At 41.6% G+C, this 21,884-nt stretch overlaps 1 protein-coding gene across 1 annotated transcript; it reads left to right on the forward strand.

The window, feature by feature from the left end:
- Nucleotides 1-14,127: 14,127 nt before the first annotated feature.
- On the forward strand, nucleotides 14,128-18,161 carry LOC133043123 (protein HP-20 homolog). The gene is made up of 3 exons (XM_061123981.1): nucleotides 14,128-14,134; nucleotides 16,413-16,541; nucleotides 17,722-18,161. The coding sequence occupies exons 1-3, from the start codon at nucleotides 14,128-14,130 to the stop codon at nucleotides 18,159-18,161; spliced, it is 576 nt and encodes a 191-aa protein (XP_060979964.1).
- Nucleotides 18,162-21,884: the final 3,723 nt, after the last annotated feature.

Here is a 21,884-nt window from a genome sequence, read left to right on the forward strand (position 1 = left end):
TACAAAATAGGTAAAAAAAAAAAAAAAAAAAAACCAAGGACCTTCTGTATAGCACAAGGAACTATATTCAACATATTGTAATGGCCTATAATGGAAAAGAATCTGAAGAAAAAAGTATATATAACTAAATCACTTTGATGGACTCCTGAAACTAACACAACATTGTAAATCAACTATATGGGTGCGTGCGTGCTAAGTCGCTTCAGTCGTGTCCGACTCTTTGTCACCCATGGACTGTAGCCCGCCAGGCTCCTCTGTCCGTGGGATTCTCCAGGCAAGAATACTGGAGTGGGTTGCCATGCCCTCCTCCAGATGATCTTCCCGCCTCAGGGATAGAACCAGCATCTCTTACATCTCCTGTACTGGCAGGCGAGTTCTTTACCACTAGCGCCAACTGGGAAGCCCTAAATCAACTACACTTCAATTTAAAAAGGAAATTGATGACTCATGGGAAAGGAGCACATACTCTGGATTACTTTACAATAGTGTTTCCTCACTTTGTCTGCATACCAGAAACTTCTGGAAAGCTTTAAACAATTTTATGCATGAATCCCACCCTCAAGATCCTCTGTGTGGGTTGACTGGGTGTGTAGCAGGGACATTTAGAGTTTCTTCATGCTTGCCCTTTCATTCATGTTCAGTTTTTTATTCATTCATTTCCCAAACGTGCTTTCAGCACTTGCCATTTTCCATCCTTGTGCTGGAAATAAAGACTGTAAAGCTACCAAAGCTTTACACCCCTCTTCAGTTACTTTCAACCAGTGGGGGGCAGACCAAGAGTCTTCCAATAGAACTTAATAATTTCTATAATAGAAGTTTAAAAAATGCAGGAATAAGGGCATCAACAATGCACAGTGGGGACACAGTTGAGAAGAGTTCACCTCTGCTTCATGAAGTGGGGAAAGTCTCTTCTCAGAGCTGGGTCTCCAAGAAAAATGCTAGCTTAACCTTCTTTGAAAAGGGATTTGAGGATGTTCCTGGCAGGGGAAATAGCACATTCAAAGGCATGAAATGAAAGTGTTTAAAGGTTGAAAAGAGCATGACTGGTTCTGGGAGCTCTTGAACTGAGGCAGAGGTCCGGCCCTGCAGAAAGCAGTGGGGTCTAAGATTGGTTGCACACAAAGGCAGCGTGTGAAAGTTGTGCCACGCCAAGGAGTTCAGGCTTTCTCTTTCCCAGGTGAGAATATTCACCTGGGAAGTCAGAGCATCTGGGTTTTAGAAAGATTGCTCAGGTAGAATGACCTGAGGATGGATGATGGATTAGAAAGGGGGAAGTTAGGGCTCAGCTGGTGAGGGGACTGCCAGGATGATCTCAGTGAGGAATGACGAGGGACTAACTAGGAACCTGACAGGAGTCAAGCTATGAGACATTTCTGGGGTCACAGCATTTGACCTTGATGATTAGTTGGGTGTTAGGAATTAGGGATAGTGGCAGATTAGAGATATCTTGATGATGTCTAGCTTGGGAGGATGATGAGCCCATAAATGGAGACATTTCCAGGCAAGAAACCTGACATTTCAGTGAAATGCAAAGTTAGAATCTTCTCTAATGGTTTTAGTGATCTTCTGAATTGTAGCCCCTTAATTTCTGCATAAGCCTTTATGTAGCTCTCTTGTCCTTCTGAAATAATAAGGATAATGATTATTACTATATGAATTTTAGCATTGCACAAATAGCTCTTTCTCTGGCAGTGAAATGAGTTACTTTCTTAGAATTCATGATCACTTCCCATTAGCTCTTAGCTCTTCCAGCCTCATGTGTTCAGTATTTCTTCCCTCTCAGAGCGTTTAATCTGATTCCTCAGAACCAATGTGTATATTTTCCCATTTGTTCTTTATTTTAATTTAATCATGCACCTTATGATATGCAAAACCCCCTGCTAAACCTTGGGGACATACAGAATAGTAAGATGGTCTGTCTCATTTCAGGACCTAGGGGTGTTTACATACAAAACCTAGAGTTTACATACAAAACAATTATATACACATTGAAACACACATTTAAGTGGTATAGGGAAGAGGGCATGAAGGAGCAGAAAGAAATACATGACTGATTTTTACCAGGGTAAGGCAAGGGGTGGTGATCAGACAGAGTTTCATAAAGAAGGTGATAGATGTTCCAGCTGAACCTCCCAGGAAGAGTGGGCATCTCAAGGCAGAGTGGATGGGGAAAGCATGCTGGGAAAATGAAGCAGAAGAGACAGAATCACAGAAACCCAAAATGCTTGCGATGCTGCGGGGAAAAATGAGCAGGTCTGTGTGGGTCTTAACTTAGCATGCATGTCATCACCTCTGCTTGCCTTTCCAGCTTCACTTCATGCAACTCTACCCTCGCTATAAACAAACTTTCCATACACCAGTTAATAGCATGGAAAGCTGTGGAAGCCTTCCTAACCATAGCCGAATAATAGAGAGATTGTTGGCACACCTGGGAATTGATGGAGAAACGGAGCTATAAGGCGTTCAAAGATCATTGCTTAACAGTTCCCCCTTGGAACACTGGGTGGCGCTGTCCACCCACTAAGGGGGAAAGACGCTTTGAAGCCGTTTTCAGCAACCATTTTCTTGGGAGTTAGGACCATTCATCCCACCTGAGGAATATGTGAGGCAGTTGGGCAGCCTGCTCTGAATTGGGACAACTAAAAATGTCTGACGAAGAGGAAAAGGGAACCTGGTTTTTCAAACTGATTTTGAAGTGGAAGCAGAATTGAGACCCATGATACCAGCCCTGGTTGATTGATAACATATTTTGCTAGGGTCAGGAACACACACACACACACACACACACACACACACACACACACACACACACACACACGTCATGTAACATAAATGTGAAGTAATTTTATTGGTGGACTACCTCAGACGGACGGGTCAGCAGGGTGTGCTGTTCCCCTTCTCCTCTTCCCGTTCTCTTGCGAAGTATGTCAATAGCTTTGGTCACCCTGGAAACACCAAGGGAAGTTCCAGTAGAAGGACTCATTCCCATAACTGTACAAAATCACAGGGAATTTCAGAAAGAAAGAGGAAGCAGTTCACCTGGCTGGTGAACTAACCTGACTAGGGCTTAGCTAGGAGAATTTCCATTCCAACAGTGCAGCTATCAATTAGAGAACCCATGTTTCTTCAATTAGCAAACTCAATTCTGCTGAGCCCGCCCCAAGCCAAATAACCCAAAGTGGAAAGAGAAAGAGCCCCCCGGACCATGCACTAGGACAGCCAAATGATGGAACATTCTTTCCTAAATTCACTACCTGGATCTCCTATAATCCATCTTTTAAAATTTATTTATTTTTGGCTTCTCATTGTGATCTTGGCGAGGCAACAGTAAGCAGTGGTGTGAAGCAAAATCTTAATTCCCTGCCCAGGAATTGAATCTGGGTAGCCTGGATGAAAACCAGGAATCCTAGCCACTAGACCAGTGAGAACTAGAGGCTAGAAGCTATTTTCCCCTGGATTTTTGCCTCTAGTGAAAAATTCATTTATCACAGAAGCAAAAACCATGAAAGCGGGTACAAAATTATTAGAGGCAAAGCAAAACAACAAGTGAGAGAGCAGAGAGAGAAGTGGTTTGTTTAGATGAGACAGAAGCAAGGCAGAGATGCACACCCGGGGAGAAAGAAAGAGTGTGGGTGTCCCCCCTAGTAAGGAGGAGCCCAGGAAAGACGTGGTTAAGTCATTTATATGAGGCAGTTCTTCTGGGTCTTTGTCTTCCATCAGGTCAAATATCTGGTTTCTTTTTCCACACCTGACCTACCCTGGGACCCTAACCTGGATGCACATGCACCCCTCCGCCAAGATGGATCTCAAAGTGAAGGATTCTGGGACGAGCAAGACTCATATGACCTGGCATTATCCCCTGATTTTTGACCCACAAGGAGCCTTTCTGCACATGTGTAATGTCTCCCTTGAGAGGGATGGGGGAGTGGAGATTACTTAATCCTTTACTCAAGTGGGATTTTGCCCCTCTTTGTCCTTGCCATGACTATTACCATAAACTGTTCACAAGAGACAAACACTGTCTATTTACCCTGTTTCTGTTGTTACTTCCACTTTGGAAGGCAAACAGGAGACTGTAAATTCTCAACTAGGCTCTACCCAGCTAGAGCCTACCTCATATCCTGTCTCAGGAAATGCTAACAGTTGTCGGTATCCAGCCCACCTCTTCGTTCCCCATGAAATGCAAACAGGAGGCCAGTTGTAAATATCTAACTGGAGCCCATCTATCACCCAACTCAATTGCAGTGGCTTCTCTTATGGCAGAGTGTGGGCTCTAGGGAGCACAGTGTTTAGTAGTTGAGGCGCGTGGGCTCAAGAGTTGTGGCGCACACTTTTTTCCTGGACCAGGGATCAAACCCATGTCCCCTGCATTGGAAGGCAGATTCTTTCCACTGGACCACCAGGAAGCCCTATAAGCCATCTTCTTACTGGTAAGGATGTGGCAAGGTGCCCACAGTCACATTACTTATTAATGGCGAAGTTAGAAGATAAACCTATTAGTTTGGATCCTGAAGGACATACCTGTGTTGTAGAGAGGCAAAATATTCATCCGGAAAGTAGAGAATTTCTTCCCACCCACAAAACAGTAAACATTGTATGTTGACTTGGTGGATTCCTGTATGCTACCAGGGCTTGACTTGTTTAGTGTGAACACGGAGAAAGACTCAACAGAAAATACTTCTGAGCCCTACTCTCCTCTCCATTCATTCCCTTATCAAAGTTGGCTCAGAGAAAGAGTCATCAGCATATTTTATTTTTATTGTAATTTAAGCATTTGTTCACCCTGCACAGAGACATTTACAACAGCAGTGTCATCTTCAGTTGTAAAAGGAAAGACTCTGCCCCCGGGGGCGGCGGGGGGAGGGGGGGGAAGATGCCTGAATTAAGTGACAGAGGGGATGTTTGTGAACACTTAGATGTTTTAGAATCATTGCAATTGAGCACTACTCCCTTTCTACCACACAAACATGTGCATAAAGACTGGCACCTTTCTGGGCATGTGAGAGATGGCCAAAACAGTAGTTTAATGAATGCAAACTTTAGTGTCCTATTGAAGAAAATTCTGCCTAACCCAAAACAATATCCCCAGGGAACCCTTCCAGCCCTCTTGGTCCTGGTATCCCACGGGGTCCTCGACTCCGAGATCAACAGGGTGGAACGAGGTGGTGTGAGTCAGTTTCACTGCCAATGGCTCTTACCCCACTCTACCTCCTGCCTTTTCAGTTGTCATATGTATTTGAGATACATACTGTGAGAAAAAGAACTTCATTCTTTTTACCAAAAGGAGTCACAGGGAGTTAGGGCATTAGATAAATTAACTATTGTTGGCTCTAAGAACTGACTGGGTTTCAGCAAATTTTTACCCATCTAGACAGGGAAGGCAAGTCAACTCTTAACACAGTTCTGACCTCAAATATTCCTGCTTCAATGAGTTTGTAAGTATAATCATGTATGATTTATTTGAGGGAGCTAGGGCCCCCAGGGACCTCTAGGTACATAAAACAGAACTTGGCTCCCATAGGTGAAGAAGGAAAGGATTTCCTTAAGAAACAAATCCTAACAAGTTGAATATTAAATGCAGCATTATCTTAGTTGTAATTAACATCTAGTCAAGCCTGGGGACATCTACAAATAAGTAACTACTTCCTGTGGCAAGAGATACTTTTTAATATATTGTGGAATTCCATTTTCTGATTATATGTCAGTGTTCACAAAAGATTTACTGCTGTGAAGCAAAATGTTCCTGAATAGAGTCAGGGTACCGTGGTTAGTTCCTCATAATTAAAGTGGAGGGAGAATACAAGAGACTATATTGTGAAGTTTGTTGGTTTCTACGATAATGGAGTCCATGTGGTATTGCCTATCTGTGTGGTCCATGAACAGAACTGCTACAAAACTCAATCTGGTGCTGCTAGGTTTAAAGCAGTGGCCCCCAACATTTTTGGCACCAGGAACCGGTTTCATGGAAGACAGTTTTTCGTGGACCGGGGGATGGGGAGAGGAATGGTTTCGGGTTGCTTCAAGTGCATTACACTCACTGTGTGCTTTATTTCTATTATTATTACATCAGGTCCACCTCAGATCGTCAGGCATTATCACATCCTGGAGACTGGGGACCCATGGTTTAGCGAATTTTAGGCAGAAGTGTCAAAGTGATAGTTCAGAGACAAGGCAGCTTCTGCACTCTTGAATTCCATAACTGCCCCCAAAGTTGGAATTGTGGATCCTGTCAGGATGCACAGTCCTGGAGATGGGAGAGTTTTCTTGGGTTAGGATTAGGAAATTGGTGTGGCCCGTTAGAGCACAAGGACAGTTCATGGGCCCAGGGAAGGAATGTGGTGGGATGTATCTGGCTGGGAGTTAGAATAAGAAAGAGAACCTAGGACAGAGATAGCTTGAGTCAGATGTTATACTGTCACCCTAATTGGAGTTGTTTGTATTGAATTTTTAACTGAAATTCATAAGAATTTATAGATTTACAAATTATAGATTCAAACAGACATTTCACTTAATGTGCCTCTGTTTTCACAATGAATGGATTAAACAGAACAAAGTACATGGCAGTTATTGGGTATAGAGGACAGGTCAATAGAGCAGAGTGGTTAAAACCTGTGGACCCTAGGGTCAAAGTCCCTGTTTCAAAGGTGGATTCTGGACAAGTTTCCAAACAATTACTTTGCTTCCGTTTCATTTTCTATAAATTGAAGATAATAATAATAATAATAGTAACAAATATTATGGGCTCATTGTGTATTAGGTAAAATAAACATGCAAATCCTGGTACATAATAAATTCACAGTAAGTGTTAGCTATTAGTTTTGTTGTTATTGTTCAGTTGCTAAGTCTGTCTGACTCTTTTTGACCCCATGAACTGCAGCACGCCAGGCTTCCCTGTCCTTCACTATCTCCTAGAGTTTGCTCAAAATCAAGTCCATTGAGTCAGTGATGCCATTCTACCATCTCATCCTCTGTCATCCCCTTCTCCTCCTGCCTTCAGTCTTTCCAAGCATCAGGGTCTTTTCCAATAAGTCAACTCTTTGCATCAGGTGGCCAAAGTACTGGAGCTTCAGCTTCAGTATCAGTCCTTCCAATGAATATTCAGGATTGATCTCCTTTAGGATGGACTGATTTGATCTCCTTGCAGCCCAAGGGACTCTCAAGAGTCTTCTCCAGCACCACAATTCAAAAAAGACTCTCAAAAGTTCTCCAGCAGCACAATTCATAAGCATCAATTCTTCGGCGCTCAGCCTTCTTTATGGTCCAACTCTCACATTCATACATAATTACTGGAAAAACCGTAACTTTGATTATATGGACCTTTGTTGGCAAACTGTTGTCTCTGCATTTTTAATATGCTCTCTAGGTTTGTCATAGCTTTCCTTCCAAGGAGCAAGTGTCTTTTAATTTCACTATTGTTTATACATCAATAAACTGAGATTTCTCAAATGATGAAGTTCTATATAATGGGATGAAATAGTTGCATTTTTTCTTAAGCTTCTGAATAATCACCTCTAGAGAAAAGTATGTTTCTTTTGTGCTAGGGTAAGTTATTCTACTTATTATAGGAATGAAATAATTAAAAGCATATTAAAAACTCAAAATCAGGCAGGAAACAAAGTAAGCAGTTTTAATATTGTTGCTTTTATTGAAGGAGGAAACAGAACAGGCTCTGTCTTGAAAGCAGGATTCCATCTGGGAATTACCGGAAAGGGCTGGACTGTGGACTCTGAGCTATGTGCCCAGTATCTATGAAAACGACATACCAGCTGGAAAACCAAGCCCCCGGGAGGAAGAGCCCCAGGGCTCTCCATCACCTAAAAGAATACCCTATTATCTGTGTAACCGAATTCCTACATTCTATTATGCTTATTGGGGTGTGACCACAAGCCTGTTGATAACTGTCCACTGTTAACAATTTAGGCTGAAGGCTTATGAATCCCGTGTTAACTTTGATTGTATTTTTCTTTTTCCTTTGTTCAGACTAGTTTCAGGGAATTTGGGGGAGGTGGGTTTGGGCATGTACACTTAGGGTGCATGAGGTTGTCGCAAAAACTGATCGGGGTCCTTGGCTAAGAGGAGACTCTGCCTTGGGCCCACCGGTGTGATAAACTGCACTCCACTATGTGCATTGTCCTTCTGAGTGAGTTTGTTTCCCGGAACGCGTGGCTACAAGATTATAAGGAACTCTTATCTGTAATTCCCATGAAGAAAATTCCTCCTCCTTCCCCAGGCATCCTGACTTGTGGAAAGAAATTTGAACAACCATAGAGCCTCTTGGTTTTTATGTTCTTATCTCCGGAGCTTCATTTAGATAGATTTAAGTAGGCTGATTAAATGAACTGATTTCAATAAATATTTGATTTCTTATCTCTCTTAAGGCTAATAGGCTGGTTAATTTTTAACCAGAGAAAATTTAGGGCGATTGACATTCACACTGGAGTCCTTCCCTCTACACCCCTCTGGCAGTTGAGTTGCCGGCGACCAGAATCTGATTATTGAAGTAAATGGACTCCACCCTGGATCTATTCCTCTTTGAGCCACATCACAGCCCCAGAATATGACCCCAGCTTCTCCCTTATTTTTCCTTCTACCTAGAGAACAGGACTGGGTTTATGAGCTTGGATTTTTTTCCTTGGCATTCACAAAGGCAGCTAAGGAATTAAAGGATGCCAGTGGGAAAGGCATGAAAGCTACATGTCCTATGTGCCTCTTGATGGCTGACATGAAAGGCCACAAACTTAGGAGCTAAAGCAGCATCCATTTATTATCTCATAGTTCCCATGAGTCAGAAGTCTGGGTGAAACCGTGGGGGTGGGGGAGCACCATGTGGGTTCCTGGGCATAGAGGCCTTTTTTTTTTTTTTTTTTTTTTGGTCCCCTGTTTCTTTTAGGCAAGATTCCAGCCTCCAAGACCTTCCCTGAATTCCAAAGGGTGGATTCCAACTGTTACTAATCAAGGGAGGAGCAGCCAAGAAACCACCCAAGGCAAGATTAAAGGGACCTGAGAAACTAATCAAGATTAGGAAAACAACCACCTCAGACCATGCACACACCTGAACCTTGTCAGCAATGTCGCACTGAAATATTGAATTATTGGGTCACGAAGATCCCCTGGAGAAGGAATGGGCTATCCACTCCAGTATACTTGGGCTTCCCTGGTGGCTCAGATGGTAAAGAATCTGCCTGCAATGCAGGAGACCTGGGTTTGATTCTGGGGTTGGGAAGATCCCCTGGAGGAGGGCGTGGCAACTCCCTCTAGTATTCTTGCCTGGAGAATCCACATGGAGAGAGGAGTCTGATGGGCTACAGTCCATGAGGTCACAAAGAGTCGGACACGACTGAGTGACTAGGTGCACACACACACACACACACACAGTCTCAGTTGCAGCATGTGGGATCTTCCATCTTCATTGCAGCATGCAGGGTCTAGTTCGCTGACCAGGGATAGAACTTGGGCCTCCTGCATTGGGAGTGCAGAGTCATAGCCACTGGACCATTAGGGAAGTCCCAAGCTACCCTTTTCTCCTTTATCTCAAACTCTGTTTTTGAGATTCAATTCAGCACGGATGCACAGAGGCCAAGCTTCGGCATCATGGGCATAATATAGGTAAGAGGAGTTCTCTGCTGAGAGTCCCAGGAGGCCAAGATCAATGTGCCCATAGGGATGCCTTCCTTTCTGAAGGCATCAGAAGGAAAACTCTGCTTCCAAGCTTATTCAGGCTGTTGGGAGAATCTATTCCATGAGGATGTAGGTCTGAGGTCCCTGTTTCCCTTCTGGCTCCCTTGGACAGAAGGCTGCCCTTCACCCTCAGCCGTTCACATTTGTCTGCCTTTCTCTTTTGCCTTCCTTTTCTGCTTATAAGGGCTCAGGTGATTACATTAGGGCTGCCCCAGACAATCGAAGATTATCTCCTTATTTTAAGATCAGTCTGTAAGCTGATAGGTAAGGGGTCTCTGGAGAAAGAGAACCAGGCAGGCTTTCTTGACTTAAGAGAAGCCATTTTGTGATCTAAGCCTTGCTGCAGTGCTTGCCTTTGAACCGGTCTCAGTCATCAATGATCTTAAGGGAACAAAGGAATTCAGGAACAGAGAAAAGGCAAATCAACAACCCTATTGCATTGATAGGGCTTCCCAGGTAGTGCTAGTGGTGAAGAACCTGCTGCAGGAGACGTAAGAGTGCAGACGATCCCTGATTTGGGAAGATTCCCTGGAGGAGGGCATGACAACCCACTCCAGTGTTCTCACCTGGAGGATCCCATGGACAGAGGACCCTGGTAGGCTATAGTTAACGGGGTCACAAAGAGTCAGAGAAGACTGAAGCGACTTAGCACGCACACACGCATTGCATTGATAATTCCTCCTTAAGGAGTATACATAAGAATATATCTGAGTTCTGCAGGAACTAAGGCAGAGCATGCAGGATGGAATGATGATGCTGACCCTTCTGACTTCAATCAACTACAGCTGGGACTGTGTCAACTATGCCCTAATCATATGCTGAATTCTCCTCTGCACAAGCACCTTCATGAATATGCATGTACTGTAGCTTAAAACTTACTCATTTTTGCTGCTGGAGAGACACTGATTTAGGAAAGATCCCTGGTGTTCTACTTATTTGCTGCAAGTAATGATAAACCCTTTCTTCTCTCACTCTTTGCTTGGCTGTGTCTATCAGCTCCACATTCACCCAAAGGCAAACCTAGTTTTCAGGTAACAAGTTGCACGTATGACAGAACACAACCACAGAAGTGAAATCACACTCACAGTAAGGCTGGGCATGAAATCTTGGGGGAGTGATTCTCTCAGCCACAATATGTTTTAATTTCTCTTAGGATGGACACCCAACATTGGAATTGCTGAATCATACAGTTAGTATGTTTAATAAAACCCCCAAACTGTTTTCCACAGCAGCTGCACCATTTTACATTCCTTCTAACAATGTGGGGGGGCTCCAGGTACTCTGTATCTGTCTTTAAAATTAATTAATTTACTTTAATTGGAGGATAATTTCTGCTCTATATCTTTGTGCTATTAGTATTTTTAAAGTTTTTATTTTCCTAGTAAGTATGTAGTCATGTCCCATGTTGACTTTAATTTGTGTTTCCCTGATGACTAATGGTGTTGGAACATTCTTCAGTATACTTTTTAAAATTTTCCATTTGTATATCCTCTTTGGTGAAATGTTCAAGTCTTCCATTTTCTAAAAGAATTGTTTGTTTTCTTACGCTTAGGTTTAGAGCATTTCTTGTGTACTCCCTTTATAAGTGCTTTGTCAGAGATTGCAAATACTTTCTCCAGTTTGTGGCTTGTCTTTTCCATCTCTTAGCAGTGTTTAAGAGCAAAATTTTTCTTTTCCAGAAAGTCCCTTTATCAAATTTTGTCTTTTGTGATTTAAGTTTTTGATGTCATATTCAAGAATTCTACCTAGCCCAAGATTAGGAAGATTTTTCTCTAATGTTTTCTTCTAAAAGTACTACAGTTTTACATTTTACACTGAGATCTATCATCCATTTAGAGTCAATATTTGTATGAGGCATGAGGTTTTCATTGGAAGGACTGATGCTGAAGCCCCAATACTTTGGCCACCTGATGTGAAGAGCCTACTCATTGAAAAAGACCCTGATGCTGGGAAAGATTGAGGGCAGGAGGAGAAGAGGGTGGCAGAGGATGAGATGGTTGAATGGCATTACTGACCCAATGGACATGAGTTTGAGCAAGCTCCAAGAGATGGTGAAGAATGGGAAGCCTAGGGTGCTGCATGCAGTCCATGGGGTTGCAGAGTCAGACACGACTTAGTGACTGAACAAACAACAAATGAGGTTTAGGTTAATATTAATTTTTTCAACCACCAATTGTTTCAACATCATTTTTAAATTTTTTATTGGAGTACTTTTGCTTTATAGTATTGTGTTAGTTTTTACTACACAGCAAAGTGCATCAGCTACACATATATCCCCTCTTGTTGAAAACTATCTTTTCTCTGCTGAATTAGCTTTGCATCTTTGTAAAAAGGAGGCTGATTGTGTGTAATTTATGCAGACTTTCTTTTATGTTCCACTGATGTATGTTTATATCCCTCTGCCAATACCACAGTGTCTTGATCACTAACATTATATACTAAGTCTTAAAATTGAGCAGATCATAAATCATATGATTATATCAATTGATACAGAAAAATAATTTGACAAAATTCAATACATATTCATAACAAAAAAACCTCTCAGCAAACTAGGGATAAAGGGGAACTTCCTCAACTTGATAAAGAACATCTTCCAAAACAGCTACTGTTGACATCATATTTATGGTCTGAAAATTATGTCTGATACATGCATGATCATTTAATTCTCTTCCCCGTGGTTTTGGCTCCAGCTGCAACCACATCAAAACACATATTCCTAGCAAGGACTCTCCCCGACAAGAAGTACTCTCTCCAAACAGAATTTAGGGCACACATGGGAAGAAAAGTGTTTCCCCATCTTGTTCTATGTACGGTCAAGTTCTAACCTTTCCTTGATGAAGGAAGTCTCTGTTATCATCAGTTAGATATATCCTCAGTAGAACATTGATTTTTTTTTTAATTTAAAAAAATTTTTTAAATTAATTTATTATTTTACTTTACAATATTGTACTGGTTTTGCCCTACATTGACTTGAATCCTCCATGGGTGTACTTGTGTTCCCCACCCTGAACCTCCCCTCCCACCTCCCTCCTCATCCCATCCCTCATTGATTTAAAAAAAAAAATCAATCATTTATTACACAAAAGCAAAGTAATGACAACTGTTCAACTCTCTGCTTGCAAAAAATATTCTAAAAGTGAAGTCAGAGGATTCACTCACCTACGTGTTCTGGGTTGCTTACTGAGCATTTACTGTCCACTGCTAGGTCAGACGCGTTTATTCCCTTTGACAACCATTGGTATACCAGTTAGCCTTGCATCCTAGGCAAGTAGTGATTTACAGGAAAATAATAAGTGGTTATTCACTTTTGAATTATAGTTCACCCACTTCACTGCGTTCAGTGCTGAGCTGTTCCCTACCCTAACTCAGAACTCACTTCTAATTTATTCTCTTTATAAAAATGTCTTCTTCCCATACATTTATATATTTGATATAGATACTAAAGGAGACCTTTGACCCAAATTTTAGAGTTCATTAAAGTTCAGGGGTATAAGAATTCCAGGGAGAAAGAATTTAAAAAAAGGTAATAAGAATATGGAGTGTTCTATAAATAGTTTGATTTGTATAAAATATAATAAATTACAGATATTTTCCTTATCAGATTGTCATTGGGATCAAAAGAGGCAAGTGCCATGCATGTTAAAAATAACGCGTGCATGCTAAGTCACTTCAGTAGTGTCCAACTCTTTTCACTCCTATGGACTGTAGCCCTCCAGGCTCCTCTGTCCATGGGATTCTCCAGGCAAGAATACTGAAGTGGGTTGCCACACCCTTCTCCAGGGCTCTTCCCGACCCAGGGATCAAACCTGAGTCTTACCTCTCCTGCACTGGCAGGTGAGTTATTTACCACTAGCACCACCTGGGAAGCCCGTGTTAAAATAGTATCTAATATTAATTAGCACTGCATACTTTACATTTGTTTGACCACTTAATTATATATCGCAATGTTGGTTCCCCTAGTACATTATTCTTACTGGGAATTACCCTCAATTCTAGACTTCCTGCTCTGCATTTGGCCTTCTGTTCAGAAAATGGTCTGTGATGACTCCAGATCTGTGGTTAAACATAAAGAATAAGTCCTCAGAAAGAAGAACAGGAGAAATTGCCTCCTTATCCCCTCCTTATATGTATTGACAGCTGCTTCCATAATAGACCTGCTGGAAGGGAAATCTGAAAATGACTTAGGACTTCTAGTTGACAGTCCTACTGGGCCCAAGATCCAAATTCAGAAAGAGTGGGTGGCCTAAATCCACCTAGTGATTAAATATTAATTTTGTTGTCTCAGTTTGGACCAGGGATAAATATTTGAACAGGCAACTTTGTATCATTTAGCTAAGGCCTTGACCGAGTGAACAGTGACTAGAGCCCAAGCCTCAGACACACAGCTAGGCATTTCAGAAAGAAATCTGAGAGACGCCCATCCCACAAAGGAAAGGCTCTGTCCTGAGAATGGCTGGTAGGAGATGAATGGAGGTTGTGGGGGGGGGGGTCAAGTATTTGTAAGAGGGTGGATGGAGTGTATCATTTTGTTAATAGAGGTGAATATTCTAGTGCCAAAAATGGGTTTTCTGAAATTATTTCACTGGAAGACAGAAACATGACATAAACGTAGAGTGAAAACATTCCAAATCAAGGTGCTTCTTGTGGGTTGCTGTGCTATAAGACCCAGCTGGATGAGAAAGGTGAAAGCCAAGAGCAGAGGGTTTGGAGAAATGAGAGGGCAGGGCCACCAGCTAACAATTAATTAACTAATTAAAAGCACATAGTTGAGAACGCTGATTCTTAATTCAGAATGCCTTGAAAAGAATCTTGCCTCAGACTCTAACTGGGGTTTCCCAGGTGGCTCAGTGGTAAAGAATCCACCTGCTAATGCAGGAGACGTGGGTTTGAACCCTAGATCAGGAAGATCCCCTGGAGGAGGAAATGGCAACTGGCTTCAGTATTCTTGCCTGGAAAATGCCATGGACAGAGGAGCCTGGCAAGCTACAGTCCATGGGGCTGCAAAGAGTCAGATTCCCCTGGGCACACAAGCATGCACCCTCGTGTTGTAACTAACTAGCAATCTGGTTGGAAATAAGTAGAATCACCTCTTTGAATCTCAAACACTAATCTGTAAGATGAAATATAAACTTTTCCTTGTAGGGGTGTAATGAACAGTTCTAGGTACAGTTCTAGACCACCAGGTTCTTTGCCACAGACATCGTGGTTGCAAGCATTTTCACTGCAGATATTTTTGCCTCATAACTAACTGGCCATAAGGCAATTTTGCTCTAAAAAATAAAAATAATGAATGATAAAAGAGGGACATTTAAAAGGATATAACATTTAAGAAATGAATAATGAAATTTAGAAAACTTAATTGTGAAATACAATTATTTGAGTACATTAAAAATGTGCAGATTCATGACAATATCATGCAAATAGCTGATTTTACTTTGTAGCTTGTACTTAAGCACTTGTCTTTTTTTTCTTTTGCTTGTGGAGTTGTCTCTTTTTTCAGCATTGCACTTTTTTGCTAAAACTTCCTCCTTCAGTTTTCAAATACTAGGATGCATGTTTGTAATGAGCTCTGTATTACGTTGTGAAATCCTCTACAGGATTGTTGCTCTCTTAACATTGCGGCACATGTCCAGTGACAATATTCCAAGGTTCCATGGGAAATACTGGCTCAACTCTTTGCCTTCAAATCACCCAAGGATTTGCAAACTGATAACGCTGTTATTTTCTGGGATGGTATGCAATCTGACTTTGTACTATCTTACTTCACACTTGTAGTAAGTTTTATCCACATATTTTCTATCAAGTCTTTATATGTAACTGTTATCATCCACTGTCTTGAGATCACCACGCCTAGTCGTCACTATCAGGACCATTATGAGGGCTAAGATTTGTGCAACATAAAAACGGGAGTTCTGCATCCATGGAGAAATAAAACCAAACAACTGTCAGCCAGTTGAAACTGAACTGTCAACCAGTTATTTTTTCTTTTATGGCAAAATTGCCTCATAGCAAATTAATTATGTGGCAAAAATGATTGTGGTGAAAATGCTTGGGGCAAAGATGCTTAGGGCAAAAATACCAGGCATGTAATGACTTCTCACTGATATGATGTTTCTAACCCAATGTCTTTTCCATAACAAGCATTCAATATGTAGTAGGTTGGGGCTTCCCTCTTAGCTCAGTTGCTAAAGAATCTGCCTGCAAAGCAGGAGACCTGGGTTTGATTCGGGAAGATCCCCTGGAGAAGGAAATGGCAACCCACTTCAGTATTCTTGCCTGGAGAATCCCATGGACAGAGGAGCCTAGCAGGCTACAGTCCATGGGGTCGCAAGAGTTGAAAATGACTTAGCGACTAAAGAGAAAGAGAGAGATAGATGTAGTAGGTTCTCATAAGAATAAAGCATTTTGTATTTAAGAATTTTGACCGAGTGCTTTCTGTGTTCTATCAGTTCAAAGACAGATGAAGAAAAAATGTTGACCTTTCAGGATTCAGAAACAGTTTTAACTGACTAATTATTGCTGTATATGAATGATAAGGAAATATCAGGGAATAACTTGCTCAGTTTACTGGTAAGGGTAAGATTGTTATTTGAGTCCATGTGTTTATTCTAGATATGATACCTTTCCTGGGCCAGGTTGCAACTCTACCTATCCACCCTTCATATATAAATAAAACAAAATAAAAAAAACAGAAAAAAAAAAAAAACCCACTTCTCTTTGTTTCTTTAATCAAGATCTCCGGATATTGGTTAGCATCATCCTAATGGCAAATGCTGTCCTGGAGAAAGGAGGATGTGCCGCACCTCCGGGGCCAAGAGGACACCCAGGACCTCCAGGTGCAAGAGGGCCGCTTGGTCCCAGAGGTAAGAAACACATTCTTCTGCTTTTTATTTGCCCCTCTTATTTCATGTTTTTGGTAGGAAAGTCATAATCCTCATAAGCTCAGGAGCAAAAGGCATTGAGGATTAAAAGAATGTGGAGGAAATGGTCAGCTGTAGGACTGGGTCCCAGGGCAGGGGAACCAGAGCTCAAATCACAGGGGACAAGAGAGACTGGCCTAGTTCTAGAACCAGGGTACTGGGATCCATGTGGGTTAGTCATGGTGGAAACATGTGCTAAGTAGTGTCAGTATCATGAATCAGACTATCTGATAAGTCCCCCCAAAAGGGGGGGTTTAATAAGTGTAGCAGGGCATCTTGTATCATCAGAACATTAGATTTCATTGAGCACTGAGAGCCCCAAACCTAATTCTTATGAAAAAGATGATGCCCAGGGAGCCCCTGAGTATGAAGCAAGATTCTTCCCAGATTCTATCCTGGTTACCAGGACTTCTTTGTAGCCAATGAGACCAGACCAAGAGGGGCTTTCAGGAAAGATCACAGTTTTGTGTCATCTCTTATATGGCCATTATCATGGGCCTTAAGGGTTTGATTTGGTAATCCAAAGGCTTTCTGGTCCCCAGACTTAGACACCCATCCTTTTTATCATCTTCAGTGAGATTAGAATCATTAGCAAGAATTTTCCTTCCCAAGGTTGGGAAGATCCCCTGGAGAAGGAAAATTTCTGCTGGGACGATCCTCTGGAGAAGGAAAATTCTTGCTAATGATCAAACCTGGGTCTCCTGCATTACAGGTAGATTCTTTACTGACTGAGCCACAAGCGAAGCTGTTAACAAGAATTAGTCCCACCCAAATCAGTATGAAATAATATATAGGAACTAACACGTATGCACCACGCACAGGTACTATAAGAACCTCACATGCATTGTCTCATTACAACTTCACAATAATCACATGAGACATCAATAATATTTTCAGATGAGGAAATACAACCCAGAAAGTCTGATTAACTTTAGCAAGATTACACAGCTGGTCAGTTTCAGAGATGTGACTTGTAACCATTTAATCATACAGCAAAGATCAATCTCTTAACCATGACGTTATTAAAAAAAAAAAAAAAGTGGTGGTTTCACACACTGACTGAGGTAACATCTTTTTATTGGATTCTATGACCTTCTTACTGTGTCTTGTCCTTTCCTTCAAGGGATACCAGGTTTACCAGGTATGGAGGGAATTCCAGGACCAAGTGTAAAATGCCCATGCAACAGAAAGTCAGCCTTCACTGTGAAGCTCAGCAGCCAGCTGCCTTCACCTTCGAAGCCTGTCCCCTTCACAGAGGTCCTGTACAATGCCCAGAAAGACCTACAGGAGGACACTGGGGTCTTCACATGCAGGGTGCCAGGAAATTACCATTTCCTCTTCGATGTGGATCTCCATCACTGCAAGGTGACTGTTCAGCTGATGAGGGACAAAAGTTCTGTCTTAGAAAAGCATCAGGTCTCCACCAAAGAGCCCAGGAATCTCTCTGGCATGTTGACCCTGCCGCTAAGCGTAGGCGAGAAGGTGTGGCTGGAAGCAGAAGTGGAAGCCGAGAAGCCGGAGCAAGCCAGAGTTACAATTTATTTCTCTGGTTTCCTGACATAGTTCTGGCCTCTTGCGGTAGCAAAAGCAAATCCCTTATGATTCTGCTGTCAAAAGCAAACAAACAAATAAATATGCACTATATCTTGACCTCTTGGGCTTTCCTTTCCTTAGCAGTTTGGAGTTTTGGTGAATAGATTCTCTGTTCATATGAGGGAACTGGTAGGTTTGGTCACAGTAGAACTGGACCTTAGAATTCTACTTCAGAAATCATGACATTATTTCACTTAAATCACTCTTCTGATAGCTTCCAGGGCCAAGCTGCCTCCCTGTCCCCAGATCCCCATTACTGGATGGATACCCTCTTATCCAAGAGAAATAGGCTCACAGTGCCTCCTATTCCCCAATTTACTACTCCACCTAAGTGACAAGTTTCACCACATGCCTCTCCTCATCTCTCTAATTCTTCCCTCTCTGTCACTCACACCATGAATCTGGTCAAGTCATTTTTATGGTTAAAGAAGGGTGAAGAAAAACACACTGCCATCATCCTGCTTATGATAAGATTTACCCTCCTTCTGTAGCAACAAAAACTTGGGGAAATTTATATGATTTAAGGTAACACTAATTGATGAAACGGGGAAAAGAACTTAACTCAATAGAAGTTTATGTCTCACTTATTAAAATTCCAGTATTGGTATTCCTGTCTGGAGGGTGAATCTCTCTGGAATTCAGACTCCTTCCGTCATTTATGGCTCTGCTATCTTTGACACGTGGCTTATGCCGAGCTTCCATTATTCTTACGTCAAGAGAACCAAAGTGGAAAGATCCTGGAGAGTCCTGTGGGAGATGTTTTTTTAACTGGGGAACGCCAAGAGATGGGTCACAAAAGTTTTGCTTGCATGCCGTTGACAAAAATTCAGTCATTGACTATCCCTAACTTTACCTCCCTCAGAAGTGTGGAATATTGGTAAACAGATTCCAAACACTTAAAAATCACTCTTCTCATAAAGTCACAGATGTAGAAAGCAAACTTGTGGTTATAAAGTGGGGGTGGAGAGAGTGGGATGAATTGGGAGCCTGGGACTGACATATATAGACTAGTATATAAAACAGATAACTTGTGAGAATCTGCTGCATAGCATAGGGAACGCTATTCAGGGCTCTGTGGTGGCCTAAATGGAAAGGATATCCATGAGAGAGGAGACATATTATGTACACGTATGACTGATTCACTTTGCCATACAGCAGAAATGAACACAACATTGTAAAGCAGCTACACTCCAATAAAAATTTTTTGAAACTCCCTCTTCTCATAGCTACCAAGGTCATCTTTCTTCTTGTCCCTAAATCCACATTACTGCCTGGAAGAATCCTTTATCATAGTTACAAATTAAATGAGAAAATTACATAGCCATTTAAAAGGACAATAAAAGCACTTGATTTTTAAAAAAATCAGAACTTACTAAAAATTTAAAAATCAGTTAGGAAATAAAGAATAAAAGAGAATTTTCTTTTTTAATTTTAAATTTATTCATTTTTAATTGAAGGATAATTGCTTTACAGAATAGTGTTGGTTTCTGCCAAACATCAACATGAATCAGCCATAGGTATATGTTTGTCCCCGCCCTCTTGAACCTTCCTCCCATCTCCCTCCCCCTCCCATCCAAGACTTCTCTTAATCTGATAGTGACGATGGAAAAGTTATACACGGAGCTTCTCACCCTGGAATGTGAGCTTGCAGACTGAGACCCAAACTAACATGCCCACAATCACTTCCACTCAGTACCGCACCAGAGATTTTACCCGTGGCATCAGCAGGAAAAAATATAAAATTAGAAAGGAAGAATCAAAGTTTATTATATTACCAGTGTATGAATTCAAGCAGAAGAAAAAAAAACCACTTATGTGTTATTAAATTAAAGAAGATTAACAAACATTTTGGATATAATTTAACTCAAAAATCAGTTGTGCTTTCTATAGCAGAATCAATTAGTCAGAATATAAAATGAAACCATGCAATTTAACTAGCAACAAAAATAGCAAATATAGGTAACCTGGGCTGGGGAAGAGGGAGCCAAGCTTACCAAGTGAGCCGGCAGAAAAGAGCAAGAAGGGGTTGATCCAACCTCATCTCCCATTGTTTGGCGGTTCCCACAGCCATCTCTGCTCTGCCTCCGATAGGCCTGTGCCTACTGACTGCTGGGAGGAAGGCCCAGAGTAATGGAGGGCACTGTATCTTTCATTTTTTAAAGCAAATGTATCTAGGATGAGACTTAACAGAATTGTGAAACTATTATTACATTTTTACTGAAAGGTTTTAAATAAGATAAACAGAAACCCTGTTCAGGGATTGTAAGACTTAACATGCATGCATTTTCCCCAAAACTGGCTGATAGTGTTCATCCATGGATTCCTAGTCAGATAAAGAAAGATGTTATGGGGGGATGTTTTGTACGGAATATGCCTAGAGTGTATCCTTAAAGAACTGGCGGCATATTGAACAGCAGGTAAGCATGTTCGCAGTAGCATAATAACAACTCAGATATACCTTGACAGTAGCATAGAAACAGGATTCCCGGTGCACACATGTCATGGAGTGCTATACAATGAAATTAAATGAGCATTGCCCACATATGTTACACGTACTGTGAAGTGAAAGTACTATTGATTTAAAGGATTCTTACAATAATATCCCATGTTTATAAATTTAAAAAGCATGCAAACCGGGAGCTCCCTGGTGGCCTAATGGTTAGGATTCTGGGTTTAATCCCCAGTTGGGGAAACTGAGATCCCATAAAAAACAAACAAAAACAACAAAAAAGCACGTACTAAAATTAATAAATAAACATTTTAAAAACATGCAAACCTAGACTACATTTAAATTTTTTTTAATTAGTTTATTTATTTATTTTTGGCTGGGTTGGGTCTTCATTGCTTCGTATGGGCTTTCTCTACTTGCCTTGAGCGGGGTCTCCTCTTTTCTGGAGCACGGGCTCTGGGTGTGAAGGTTCAGAAGTTTCAGCTCTCGGGCTCTAGAGTGTGGGCTCAGTAGTTGTGGCGCATGGGCTTAGATGCCCTACAGCATGTAGGATCTTCCCGAACCAAGGATGGAACCCATGCCCCCTGCATTGGCAGGCGGAGTCTTAACCACTGGACCATCAGGGGAGTCCTAAACTACATTTTTAAATGATTGATGTGTATGTATTAAGATGAAGAAAACTTAGCAACAAGTCCTAAAAGGAGCATGGGGTCTTTTAAAAGAATTCTGCCCAGGCAGTTATTTTATAGTATCATATTGTTCATGTGCTCTGCACTTTTCAGTATTCAGGCTTTGTTCACAATTAGGAAATCGTTAGTATGCAGCCACAGTGATTTCACTCTCAATTCAGGACCATTGGTCACAATTAGATCCTTTGCGTTGCTTAGCAACTCCATGCTGTGTCCTTCACTCCCATTTACAATTCACACCCTCATTCTCTCTAAAGATCTCCAGCACCAACATTCAGCTGATGACCCTGTGTTCTGTTTTGCCTAGAGAAATAAACAATTAGAAGCAAACTTTTCAAAGTCCTTCCAACATGCTGACTCCCAGTTCTGCCCCGCAGCTGAATTTTCTGCCTTCTGTCTTGTTCCTCAGACTGACGGCTGCACCGCTGTGTAGGAATTCCATTTGCGCACTTGGTCCTGTTTTCTTGAGCTACTTGCGGACATAGTTTTACTAAGTCCCCCTCTCTCACCTAGTTCTGTTCTCTACTAGATTATTCCTTCTGTATGCAACCACAC

Source organism: Dama dama, chromosome 22 (genome assembly GCF_033118175.1).
Source record: "Dama dama isolate Ldn47 chromosome 22, ASM3311817v1, whole genome shotgun sequence".
Taxonomy (NCBI): domain Eukaryota; kingdom Metazoa; phylum Chordata; class Mammalia; order Artiodactyla; family Cervidae; genus Dama; species Dama dama.